This window comes from Prionailurus bengalensis, chromosome C2 (assembly GCF_016509475.1).
Source record: "Prionailurus bengalensis isolate Pbe53 chromosome C2, Fcat_Pben_1.1_paternal_pri, whole genome shotgun sequence".
In the NCBI taxonomy this organism is placed as follows: domain Eukaryota; kingdom Metazoa; phylum Chordata; class Mammalia; order Carnivora; family Felidae; genus Prionailurus; species Prionailurus bengalensis.
Genome location: NC_057350.1, coordinates 68,490,180 through 68,504,022, shown reverse-complemented (window position 1 = coordinate 68,504,022; position 13,843 = coordinate 68,490,180). Strand labels below are relative to the sequence as shown.

Genomic DNA, 13,843 nt, shown 5'->3' with positions numbered 1-13,843 from the left:
GTACATGAGTGATTGGATTTACTTATGATGAAATGGATTGCCTAAGAAGCAGTTAAATGCCTAGCAGTTAAAAGCCTAGGATAACATAAGCCCAGGCTCTGGGGAAAAAAGTGCATCCTTAATTCTACAAATGGAATGTTCAAATTTAGACAGACACATTACACTTGATTAATTAATTTCTTTGAGTTCTATTGCATTTATGTATTTGTTGCTAGCAGCATTAGGAACCCTAAAATTACTTTGAGCTCTCTCACCAAAATAAATTATTCATTCTTACTGTGAAGTACACTCAAGTATCTCCCATGCAGCGGGGCAAAATTCATCATGATGACTGGGAATTTGGGTTCGGAGATATCCTTTTAACATAGCCCTAGAGCTAAGAAATTATACCATTGAAAATGCCACCTTGAGAAACAGAGACTTATTTCATTTATTTATTTGATTAATGTATATTGTGTCTATGGTATGTGCCAAGCATTGTGCTGGGTGCTGGGGATACGGTGATAAGATGGACGCTGTTTCCACTCAAAATCCAAGTAAGGATACTGAGAAGCAAGCAGGTTAGTTATGAAAGAGGAGGGTTAAAGTGCTCTGGGAGCATCTCGGAGAGGCACTGTGATATTGCGATTTATAAGATATGTTTGGTCATTCAGATGACCAAAATATATGGTCATATATATACATTTGGTCTTCGTCAACATTTCTGGCTTACAACTCTCAAAGCCCTTGGATTTCCTAAGTGTTGAGAGTGATAAAGATGTATTTTGTTATGTTAAAGAGGTGACTCTGGAAAGCCCCTAAGAACGGGGACTGGTCACTAGGACACCAAACCCTGTGGTTGGAGGATTGGAACTTTCAGTGTTCCCCCACCCAACCTCCAGGGAGGGGGCTGGAGGTTGAATCAGTTGCCATTGACCAATGATTTAATCAGCCACGGCTATGTATGGACCTCAGTAAAAACCCAGAAGGACAGGTTCAGAGAACTGCCAGGTCAGTGAGCACGTAGAGAGTTTTAGTGCATATAAGTTGCATGTAGGGAGAGTGGCTTGCTAGGAGAGAGCATGGGAGCTCTGCACCCTGTCCCCATTCCTTCCTTGCCTTATGCATCTTTTCTGTCTGGCTGTTCCTGAATAATATCCCTGTATAATAAACCAGTAATCTAGTACGTAAAATGTTCCTCTGAGCTGCTCTAGCAAATTAATTGAACCTGAGGAGGAGATGTTTTGACCAGCTGGTCAAAAGTACAGGTAACAACCTGGACTTGCAAATAGTGCCTGAAATCCACAGAGAAGGTCATTGGAATCTCTAGTTTGTAGCTAGTCAGTCAGAAGCACAGGTGACAACCTGGCTTTTGACTGGTGTCTGAAGTATGTGTGTGTTGAAGAGCAGTCTTGTAGGACTGAACCCCTAACCTGTGGAATCTGATGCTATCTTTGGATAGACAATAGCAGAATTGCTTGGTTGTACATATGGGAAACCCTCCTACACACAGAGACTTTGAAATTGGTCTCAGGATACCAATTTAGGCACTTAGACCAGACTTGGGAGGTCAAGGGAAGGCTTCTCAGAGAAGGTGTCATAAATGGAGAATGAAGAATAAGTAGAGAGGTTCCTGGGTGTCTTAGTCAATTGAGTGTGCTGCTCTTGATTTCGGCTCAGGCCGAGATCTCATGGTCATGAGTTCAAGCCCTGCTTTGGGCTCTGCACTAGACGTGGAGTGTGCTTGAGATTTTTCTCTCTTCTCCCTCTGCCCCTTCTCTGCTTGCTGTCTCTCTCTCTCTTTCTCTCTAAAAAAAAGAAAAAAAAGAATAAGTAGAAATTAGTAAGGTAAAGAAACTTTTCAAGCAATCAGACCATAGCAGGGTCTAGATTATGAAAGACTTTATAAATCACATGGAAGAGTTCAGAGTTTTTCTTGAACAAATGGGGAGCCTTGAAGGATTTTAAGCAAAAATAAGGTCAGACTTGTATTGTAGAAAGATCACTGTGATGTTGATGGGTTTGGTGCAAAAATTCATATGTGAAATTTTAAAGGGCACCTTATTTTCACTTGTGTTTGTAAAAATAATTCAGGCAGATGTGGTCAAAGTGAGTGGGAGTATACAATAAGTGTTTTATCCACATTCCCCAGAAAAACCAGTGTCAAAGAACATGCACAAAAATAATACACAAGGATAAGACCAAAGATTTTAATTTCTACTTAGTTTGAATTGTAATGACTGTGGATATTTAAATTGACTCTGATACTTTCCAAGAGAACAAGAGGCAAAAAAAACACTGGCCTATAAAACTTGTGACATTACTTTAAACTAACTGGATTCATAAGGTTGATCCACTCTCCCAGCAGTTGGCAATTTAGTCATGTGAGTCTCATGTTCTGGTGCAAGGTGGCATTTTTGATAGGTGATGACTAAGCATAGTATTCCACAGCAGTGTTTCAGAGTTTCCTACAGACTCACCCTCTCTTAATCAGATTAAGACCTTCATTAACAAAATGGATACATTTTCAATGAGTTATTACTACAAGAAACATCAACTATCCGTCAGAACAATAAAATTTAAATAATAGAAGTTAGGGATTTCCTCTTTTATGCTGCTTTTTAAATCCTTCCTAGTGAGTGCTTCTTCGGTGCCCAACCCAGGGCCAGGCATATAATAGGAGCTCAGTAAATGAGTTGCTGAACTCAAGTGAACTGAATTCTATTACTATACTTTATTAATGTCAGCTATTGCTCTTGAGATTTAATTTACAGTCTCTTCCTTAGAAATTTCCTGGGTTTGGAGTTTCTCTGCTATGAATGTTGTCCTTCCTGCTTTCCAGATTTACAACTTGGCCCCTCTAGTGACTTTCTTAGGATTTATTATCTGCTTTTTTGTGGTTAAATTGAGACCACCCAATTAAATAATGTGCTGGGAATTTTGTCATTTTTGTATACTTGGGTTTACATCAAACTGAAAATAAACTGAAAGAAAAGAAGTCTTTTTGGTAGTGGTGGTGGGGTCCATTTGTCCACCTGTGTATTTTGTCCAATAAGGAGTTGCTGGGCAATAACAGGTTGTCCCTTGAATTTAAAAAGGAAGGAACGAAGGAAAGTTAAGGGAGAAGGCACAAAGGAAGAAAAAAAGGAAAAAAGGAAGGAAGGGAGGAAAGACAGGACACCATAGACTCTGAATCTCCAAATTTTACTCTTTGTGGTTGGGTGGCATATGAGTGATACATGTACCAAATATTCTGCCTTGCCACTTACAGAAAGCACTGATGAAAGCCAGGTTTATACTCCTGGGTATGTACCTATTAGGTATGTGATATCGGGCAAGTCACTTCTCTGGGTTTCAATTTCCTTCGTTGTAAAAGTGTGTTAATTATAATTATTTCAGTGGTGGTGTTAAAATGCTCAAATGAGGTTGAGATATGAAATCTTTTTGAGAATCTTGAAGTTATGTTAATGTCATACTGTTTTTCGTCATTCCTTAATGTTTTGTTATGCCTGTATCTTTTTGTTGATGAGCATCCTGGCTAGAAATATAAACATTACCTATTGGCAACACAATTCTATATCATCATTACAACATCGATGGGGGAAGTATATACTAATGCTCTTTTTTCTCTCACCCCCTCAGCCTCATAATCCAAATCATGTGAGGACAAATTTATTAGCCCCCTCTCTTATCCTATGACTTCTCATTATATGATACTCTCCTTGCATGCCTAAACATGTAAGGCATACAGTGTAAAATGGCTAATCTATTCCTTTAAACATCTATAATTTGTTTCATTGCATTTCTTTACAAACCTTTTTCATCTCACAGAGTATTGAGACCAAGTTTTGTGTTACTCGTTTTTAGGGCAATGGACTGATTGGCAACCAAAAAACCAGGATGAAATGAAAAGGAATACATTTCTGAAATGCCTAAAGCTTTCAACTGAGGAAATTCAGAATCAGAAGAAACAGTTTGAAAGCTGTGGTTTGCAGGTTATAAAGGTATACTTAATCAAGGGAAGGGTTTGACCTGTCGTGGGTCTATAACCAAAAGATGAATTCACCTGCTGATGACTCTAAGCCAGCTGCTCATTGACCTGGAACCCTGGGATTAAGACTGAAAGTGGGGCAGGGATGGGCACCAGGAGGTATAAATGATGTCAGGATATACAGAAGCACCGATGAAGATTTGGGGGAAAGTTATCTGCCTATCTTGAAGCAAAGTGAAAGAAATGGAATAGCATATACCACACTGTATTATAATTGTTTACCTATTTTTACCTCTCATTAAACTGTGGGCTCTTAAGAAGGCCAAGAATGTGTATACACTGTTGACCAATTCGTTACCACTTCTTGGCACATAGTGAGTGCTCAGTGAATTTTTATTAAATGGATTTATCAAAGAAGGGACAGGGAGTTTTGAAGAGACAGCAGTCAAAGTAGGAGAGGGTTGGGGCTTGGAGAGACTCTTTAAAAACTTTATATAAAAAGTAAATTGCTTGCCAAATAATATGCACATAAGAACCATTATCTTTGAAGTGGAGTATCAGGCACTTGAAATACGGGTTCTCACCCTTTTTTTTCAGTTTTTTCAGTTTTTCATATCCTTGGGTCATAGGTGGAGGAAATTGACAATGTGTTTCTCATGGCTGTCTTCCAAAGAAAGAAGAAAATGGTGGAAGAAAGAACACATAGGGATCCTGTGAGCCACAGGTTATTTCAGCAAGTTCCTTACCAGTTCTGTGAAGCAGTATGCAGAGTTGGCTTTCAAAGAATGTACTCAATGCCCTGTGGTAGGTATTAGCCCCTCATCACTGGGGGGCTCTATATGTGGGAACTGGTAAGCAGACATCAGCAGATGACTCACCACTAATAGTATTTGTTGCTGTGGTGAGGAGATCGCTTGTAATTGGGATTTTGTGGTAAAGTCATTTGGAAAGGGTCGTATTTTTTATTTTTCCTTCATATTTTTTATTGCTGATGGGTTTAATGTTGACGAAAGTGAACGGTGATACTACAGTTCACTGTTTTTCTCTTTTCTGTGGTCATGTGTTTTATCTGCAGAGAGCACCCTGAAGCTTCTCTCTCTCTCTCTCTCTCTTTTTTGGCTTATTTCCACAAAATTATTATCAACATTACCAAACCTCATCCCTTAATCAAAAGAGCACTTTCCTGAACTTCATAAAGTTGCTCTTTTCTCTTCCATCCTCTTCATTTCCTGTAGGCTGCTAGTGAATGAATTAGATATCTGGCAGGGGAAGTAAATAACATCTTAAGATCCTTTTCAGCTATGGGGCTTCTATGTGTAGCTCTCATGTCTCTTTTCAGTTGTACGAAAATATTGGATACTTAACTGCTGTTTTATCCCCTTCAGATGTCTCCAAAGGAGCCTAAGAAGTTTAGTGATGATCGTGATGGATACCTAACAATGAGGCTTGATTTTGCCTGATCTATTGACTATGTTCTTGATCTTTATCTTTCAAAATATATAGCATGACCCTTGCTGTGAAGCTAACTCCAACTCTTGATTTCTAGAAAGCAAAGGGTCTAGAAATCATCTTCTCTTTGCCCCAGAGAGAACATAAGCAATACCTGGAGTAAAAATTGAACATGGAAAATTCCTGGGGGTAAAAACTCACAAGTGAATCCCCACCAAGAAGTCTTTGATTATAACTAGAAAAGTGATATTGGCAAAGTCTTAAAAATTCACAACATCCATTTGCTCCTAAACCCATTGTAACTGGCCTTCTCTGCACTCCCCCTCCCTACCCTTACCTAAACTATTCTAAGACCATCACTGTCCTATTTTTCAAATCCAGTAGTGCCTTCTTTTCAATCCTGTGGCAGACACTGCTAATTGCCTGCCTGACATCTATACATGTCTTTTTCCCTAAAAGACACATACACCACCTCCCAAGGAAGACAGCCTCCAAATCTCATCTTGTCTCATCATCAGCTTCAAAGACAGAAAGTCCTCTCTTAAAGCTTAAAAGCAAAGTAATTGCGCTAACCCACTTGTTATATAATGAGAGGAGAAGGAGCAGGAAAATTGCAATAAAAACTCCAATTTCTAGGGGTGTCTGGGTGACCCAGTCAGTTAAGCATTAACTCTTGATTTCAGCTCAGGTCATGATCTCACATCGTGAGTTCGATCCCCGCATCAGGCTCTGCACTGACAGTGTGGAGCCTGCTTGGGATTCTCTCTCTCCTCTCTCTTTGCCTCTCTCTCTCTTTAACAAAATAAATAAACTTAAAAATAAAACCCCTCCCATTTCTAAACGGTAGAAGGAAAGTCACTGGTCCATACCACTAATCATGCTGCTGGATAGGCATAGAGAGTATTCTCTATTCTGGGAGTGGTAAGACCCTTGTTTTCCACTCTGGGAAGAATCTTCCTTATGTGTTGCCACCCTTGGTCATTTCTAGGCCCTCTGCCTATCAGGGGTCCGTGGATTGCCTCAGGGACTAGAATGCTCTCAGGCTACTGTAGCCAGGCTTGCAGTTTCTTCAGCAATACAGTTCCTTTAAAACCTCAGCAGGCAGGAAACCTGTTTGCTTCTGGTCAAGTTTGTGTCTTTATAACCCAGCTAAAGGTCTTGTCTCCATCTAGTCTTTAAGCCTTAAGATTCTGGTCTTTTACCTACTGGCCTCTGTGCTCTGTCCATGTCCCTAGGTCTTAGCTTAACACCCACTGCCTGAGGCAGTTCAGATGATTAGAGTCATTATGCCCATAATGTGACTGTACCAACATGTCTGTGGGGAGCATGCTTCACCAAAGGTGCTTGAGAAACACAGGAGATATTTTATTACCCCGAAGTTGTTTTGCAACTCTTTTTTAAACCTCATTTTTTTTTTTTGAATGTATATTCTGAGACAGAGAGAGAGAGCGAGCATGGGCAGAGGAAGGGGCAAAGAGAGAGGGAGAAAGAGAATCCCAAGCAGGCTCTGCATTGTTAGCACAGAGTCTGATGTGGGGCTTGATCTCACGAACCGTGAGGTCATGACCTGAGCCGAAATCAAGAGTGAGATGCTTAACTGACTAAGCCATCCAGGTGCCCCTAACCTAGTTTTCATTTGGACCACAAAGTCTTTTTTACCCTGCAAGGTTCCAAATTATGGGACTCTTGGTCAATTCAGATGGCCACCTATAGGCACAGGGGCTTCTATTAATGAAGTTGTATGTATATATTTTCTATATTGCCTTGTATTCCAGCCAGTTCATCTCTTGCTTGTAGGGCTTGGCTGAATGTAGCAAGAAGGAGAATACATGCTTGCAATTTTTTTTATTGGGTTCATTCATTCATTCCACAAGTGTTTCTTAAACACGTTCTATAAGTCAGGCCCTGTGCTAGGTGAGAGGAATACCACAGTAAACAGAACACACAGAGTTCCTACCCTTAAAATTTATAATCTAGTGAGTCCATCTGTTGCCCATTCTTTAAATGTTCGTGTTTTCTGGAGTTCAAAAGGAATCCTTCTCTTTTGTAACCCTACAGTGTCACCCTGGGTGATTGCACCCATTCCTATGGCTTCAAACTCCTACCTCTATGGATGACTTATGAATTTGTGTCTCTGACCCCCTACCTCTCCCCTGACCCGCAGGTCCATATTTCTGACTGTCTTTTGAACATTTCTGCCTAGATGTTCCAGAGCCACCTCAGACTGAACTCTTTTCTTGGCCATACTTTACCCTGAGAAATATGCTTCCCCCCTCCCCCCCAGTACTCCCTAACCTGACTAATACCATCACCATCTATCTACTGGGTCTCCTAAGCTGGAAACTCTACCATCTTCTACTCCTTCCTTCCCCTCATTCTTATGTCCAGGCAGTCACACAGCCCTACTGGTTCTCTCTCGGTGACCTTTGCAGCCCAGTCTCACCTTTCTATTCCTACTGCCTTTGTTGTTCTTCCCCTGGGCCTGGACAATCATCAGGTCCTTTCCTTGCCTCAAAACCAACCCTATCCAACCTATCCTTTACTCCGCTACCAGAATTATCATCCTAAAAAATTACACGTGTTGCAGGGAGTATGGCCGGAGTTGCAAAAGATGAGCCTGCAAACAAAGTGCAGTTAAGTGAAGGTCCTCATACTCGACTCGGAATGAGGTTGGTCATTAGAAAAAGGATTGGAAGTGACTGGATAGGCAGTCTTTCATTTAACATGAGTGGTAATTTTTCAGGTAAAGGAGGGGGGTATACTTTATTGTAAGGAGGGGCAGTGGCCTCCAAGTTATCATTTGTGAGTGGCGGTAGAGGCCATTCTGGTGAAGTGTCTTCCTCAGGCACTATAGCCTTGATTTCTTCAGAAGAAGATTCATCCTTAAAACTATCAGATGTAAAATCCGACTCATCTCCTTCTTCTTGATGAGTTTTTTAATTTAGGTGAACTTATATTTTGTTCTGAGTCAGACTGTAAAGGCTATAAAGCCATCTCAATTAAAGAGCATAAAGACCAAACTTTTAAAGAAATGATATCTCCATTTTGATGAGTGTGCCTAAGTGTTTTCATAATCAATCTCCATTGTTTAAGGTTTAAAAGATTTTTTCTAGAAGGGTTAAACCAGTAGCAATGTTTTTTAAACAAGTACCAGAGCTCATCAAAATACATGCTTGTTTAGTATCTATTTTTCTAGTCGCATACAAGGTAAAACCCCAAACCCCTTAGCAAAGCACGTAAGGCCCTAGCCCCACATTATTCACCCACCTTGTCACTATGTTCCTCAACACTTCAGCCATGAACTGCTTAAGAGTTTCCTAAGTGTGCTGGAGATTTCCTGCCTTTATGCCTTTGCATGTGGAATGCCTTCCTCTCTCATCCTTTTTTAGTCCGCAAAGTCCCATTCTTTCTTCCAGACGTAGCTCAAATGGCATGTCCTGGTTGACACCTTCCCTAACTCCTGCAGGCCCAGGAACCTGCTTCCTCTTCTGTCCTCCTGCACTTCTGATATTCCTTTGTTACCACATCTGTAACTCCAATAAGTATCAAAATTTACAGTTCCACAAAACCTGGGTGTGGGTCTTGTCTTCTTTATTGCTGTAAAATGGAACTTTACCTACATCTCATGCTCCTATGTCTGCAGATGAGGAAAACTCTTGATGGTTCAAGATGAACTCAGTCATTTTCAGAGTTTTCTTAGTCCTTTTGGGGTTTAAACTCAGTTCCTGCAAGGTGTTCCCCTTCTTCTCTTCTGAGAGTGCTTTAGATTATGGGACAGGCATTTGTGAGGAAGGTGGTTTGGTGCATGGTCTGCATCTATCTGTTCTCTGCCTCCCAATGTCCTCTGCTAGATAAGCCATCCTGGGCATCAGTCATTAGTACCCTCCAGTGCTTAAATTCATGGTGCCCTTTGCTCTTAGTGTCTCCACAGGGCACTCTGTTTTTCATGCTGAGTGAATTCCTTTCCAAGCCAGTGTCTGTGCCTGTCCTAGAGCACAGGAAATTTTTGAGTGTGCACATCCTCCAAGCTGAAGTGCAAGGTCTTATATAGCAGTCCTCAACTGTTCTGGACATCTTCCCCAGCCATTGCTACTTTTCACTTAGATGCCAGACTGGAGGAGGGGGTTGTACCCAGTAGAGTCAGGCAATGGTTCCTTCTACTTTAGAAGTCCCCCTCCCTGTTTTTCCGAGATTCTTGTTGTTCTGCCCCATCTCGACTCCCAGGGCTCTTTTGAGGGAATGGAGCAGTGAAGTGAGCCCCTTCTCAGAATCCCCAAGAGTTCTAGTCATGTCCTCTCTGGTTCTTCTCTTCCTACCAGGTGAAATGAAGAATTTTTATTTATTTTGAAGTGAGAAAATTATTCTGAGAATAGCTTTCATCCTTCTCTCCTCTGTTACATATGGCATAAACACCATGCTATGAATTCTTTAGGTTTTTATTAATTTTTATTTATTTTTAAAGTTTATTTATTTATTTTGAGAGAGACAGAGAGAGCATGAGTGAGGGAGGGGCAGAGAGAGAGGGAAAAAGAGAAAATCCAAACCGGCTCCACACTGCTAGCACAGAGCCTGATGCAGGGCTCAGACTCCCGAAACCATGAAATCATGACCTGAGCCAAAACAGAGTCGGATGCTTAACTGACTGAGCCACCCAGGCACCCTGAATTCTTTAGGTTTTTAGATTTTTGGTTCAAAAAACCCTTTTCTCTCTCATAAAACCTAACTTTCAAGACCACAGTCTCTGCTTTGATTAAAATTAATTACATAGGATATAATTATACACACACACACACACACACACACATACACACACACACACACACACACACACACACAAACACACACAACTGACCTTATTCTAAGCTCTATCCTTTTTTCCCTGAGTAATAAGTAGGAAGAACTCAATGGGTGGAGGAATCAAGAGCAAGAAGAAACTCCCAGGAAATAAATCTTTGATTTTTATCTCAAAATATTTGCTCTCCACATAAAATTGTGTTTACATGTGGGGAGTTCCCTTTGTGAATTGTTGAGACCAGGGATCATGTCTTAGTCATTTTTTTAAGCCCTAGAGCTGCATTGTCCAAATGGTTGCCACTAGCCACATGTGCCTATGGTGCACTTAAAATGTGGTTAATCTGAATTGAGACATGCTCTAAGTGTAAATTAATTACACTTGATTTTATTTATTTATTTATTTTTAATTTTTTTTAATGTTTTTTTTTTTTTTTGAGTTGGGGGTGTGTAGGGGTAGAGAGAGAGGGAGACACAGAAAGAATATGAAGCAAGCTCCAGGCTCCAGGCTCTGAACTGTCAGCACAGAGCCTGACTTGGGGCTCGAACTCATGAACCATGAGATCAAGACCTGAGCCGAAGTCAGATGCTTAACCAACTGAGCCACCTAGGCACCCCAATATATACTGATTTTAAAGACCACTACCAAAGAAAAGAATATAAAATATCTCCTTAATAATGTTTATATTGATTACATGTTGAAATGATACCATACTGAATATAACAGATTAAATAAAAATAATTACATTAGTTTTACCTGTTTCTTTTTACCTTTTTATGTGGCTACTAGAAAATGTAATAGGACTAGAGAGAGTATACATGTTAGTACCCAAATAGGCAATATGATTCAACAGATCATAATGATCTTTTTTTTTCTTTTATCAGATCCAAAATATGGAGTTGGTATATACTTCACCAAGAATCTGAAAAACCTAGCATACCAAGTCAAGAATACATCTGCCACAGATGAACTGATCTATGTGTTTGAAGCTGAAGTACTCACAGGCTCCTTCTGTCAGGGTCATCATTTAAATATTTTCCCCCCACCGTTGAGTCCTGGAGACATAGATAGCCATGACAGCGTGGTTGACAATGTCTCCGACCCTGAAACCTTTGTTATTTTTAGTGGCACACAGGCTATGCCTCGATATTTGTGGACTTGCACCCAGGATCATGTACAACCACAGAAGGACTCAGCAGGACCAATGATGCTATCTTCACAGCAGCCTTGGGAAAGATTCTCAAGTGGTAGCTCTGTTGATTAACCTCTGTTGATTAACCTCCACATCATTTTGACAACTGGCATGTCCTTACTTTGGAGGAACTGTCCAAATAATGACCATCAGTAAATCAGAGTGGCTTGAATATGTCAAATGGGTTGTCCATGTGGACTGATTGTGTTATTCAAGGGACCCACCACATCCTCATATCTTAGTTCTTTCATCTTTGTCTTCATCTCTTGGGATTGAGGTGGATAGATCCCAACTAAAACACTCTCAGGACCATTCCCTCTCCTTCAAGTTGTCCTTTCACCTCTTTTACTATAGGTAACAGCAAAAATGTTTTACATGTAATGAAGGGATTTTTCTAGCATACAATCCAAGACTTTTTAGTTTCTAAAATGGATAGTGTAATAGCAGGATGCTTTTGCATTTTCCAGATAATCTTATATAGTGTTTTAGATATCAAAATAAATCACCTTTGTCTGAGTAACTGGCTTTGAAAAGTTATATGTAAAATGACATTATTCGAAGTGGAAAGACATCAAAAGGCTGATATTCTACTGATATCATATTTGGATTCAGCCATATCAAGCAATGCCATTCAAGCATCATGAGGCCAAATGATTAATTCACCAAATATTTCTTGATCATCAGAGGTGTTTCATTTTTCTGGATACTGGGGACATGATGCCAGACAAGACAAATATCTTCAGGCAGCTGGCAGCCTGAATAATCAGAAATGCAGCTGTATGACTGAGTATAATAAAAGAGGATTTACAGATTCTTTGGAAAAATTTAAGAGGGAGAGGAATAAATTAATCAGGGGTTGGGAGGAAGGCCTTCTAAAGAAAGTGAAACTCAAGATGAAACCTGAAGTATTTGTAAGAGGTAGGTGAAAGAGGGAGGCAGCAAATCAGGAGCAGAGATGGAAGAATACTTTAGGCAGAGAGAAAAGCTCTTATCAAGGCTGAATCCACTGTGACTTTGCCCAAATTTGACTTCAGAGTTCTGTAATGTAAAGGCCAGCTAATCTCACCATTTATCTCTTGCCTATTCTGAAATCTGTATTTCCCTATGCTTCCAAAATTTCCTCACCCTCATATCCTTACACAGAACACTTCTTCCTCCTCTTACTGTAACCAGCATTCTTCCTCTTTTTTTAAATCCCCTTCACCTATTTCACCAACCCCACCCACCTCCCCTCTGGTAACAATGTTTGTTCTCTATAGTTAAGAGTATATTTCTTGGTTTCTTTTTTTTTTCTTTGTTTTGTTTCTTAAATTCCACATATCCGCGAAATCATATGGTATTTGTCTTTCTCTCCCTGGCTTATTTCACTTAGTGTTATATCCTCTAGCTCCATTCATGTTGTTGCAAATGGCAAGATTTTATTATTTGGGGGGGGGGATGAATAATATTCCATTGGGTATATCTATACCGTATCTTCTTTATTGATTCATCTATCAATGGGCTGCTTTCATATTTGGCTACTGTAAATAATGCTGCAATAAACATAGGGGTGCATGTATCTTTTCAAATTAGTGTTTTTGTATTCTTTGGGAATAGTGGAATTACTGGATCATATGGTAATTCTATTTTTAATTTTTTGAGGAATCTCCATACTGTCTTCCACAGTGGGTGCACCAGTTTGCATTACCACCAACAGGGCATGAGGGTAACTTTTTCCCCACATACTTGCCAACATTTGTTGTTTCGTGTGTGTGTGTGTGTGTGTGTGTGTGTGTTTTAATTTTTAAAGAAGTTTTTAAATTCCAGTTAATTGTTTCTTGTGTTTTTTTATTTTAGCTACTCTAACAGATGTGAGGTGATATCTCATTGTGGTTTTGATTTTCATTTCCCCGATGAGTGATGTTGAGCATCTTTTCATGTGTCTGTTGGCCATCTGAATGTCTTCTTTGGAGAAATGTCTGTTCATGTCTTTTTCCCATTTTTCAATTTGATTATTTGTTTTTTGGGTGTTGGTTTATATATTTTGGATACTGAGTCTTTATCAGGTATGTCATTTGCAAATATCTTTCCTCATTTTGTAGGTTGCCTTTTAGTCTTGTTACCTTTGCTGTGCAGAAGCTTTTTATTTTGTTTTTTCCCCTAAACCATGTCTCCACACTATCTACCTTCCCTAATGTGGCCTTTTCTCTCCCTCTAGTTGTGTAGTTTGCTCTGTCAGTATTCAGGTCGATTTTATGGGATTCAGAATGATTTGATAGTTATCTAATTGTGCTCTAGGGATGAGAGGAGTGTAGGGCCCCCCTACTATGCCCCACCATCTTAGCTCCTTAGAAGCTTTATTTTGATATAGCCCAATAGTTTATTTTTGCTTTTATTTCCCTTGCCTGAGGAGACATATCTAGAAAATGTTGCTATGGCTAATGCCAGAGAAAGTACTGCC

The 13,843-nt window shown here is 39.9% G+C and overlaps 1 protein-coding gene across 2 annotated transcripts in view; it reads left to right on the top strand.

Annotated features, from left to right (window-relative positions):
- The window catches only part of PARP9 (poly(ADP-ribose) polymerase family member 9), a 35,168-nt gene extending 23,245 nt beyond the window's left edge, over positions 1-11,923 (top strand). For both annotated transcript variants that reach the window (XM_043594320.1, XM_043594321.1), the window contains exons 9-11: positions 3,847-3,983; positions 4,600-4,774; positions 11,096-11,923. In XM_043594320.1, the coding sequence (XP_043450255.1) occupies positions 3,847-3,983; positions 4,600-4,774; positions 11,096-11,475 (692 nt within the window). In that variant the 3' untranslated portion in view covers positions 11,476-11,923. The remainder of the gene's footprint in view (positions 1-3,846; positions 3,984-4,599; positions 4,775-11,095) is intronic.
- The last annotated feature ends 1,920 nt before the right edge of the window (positions 11,924-13,843 follow it).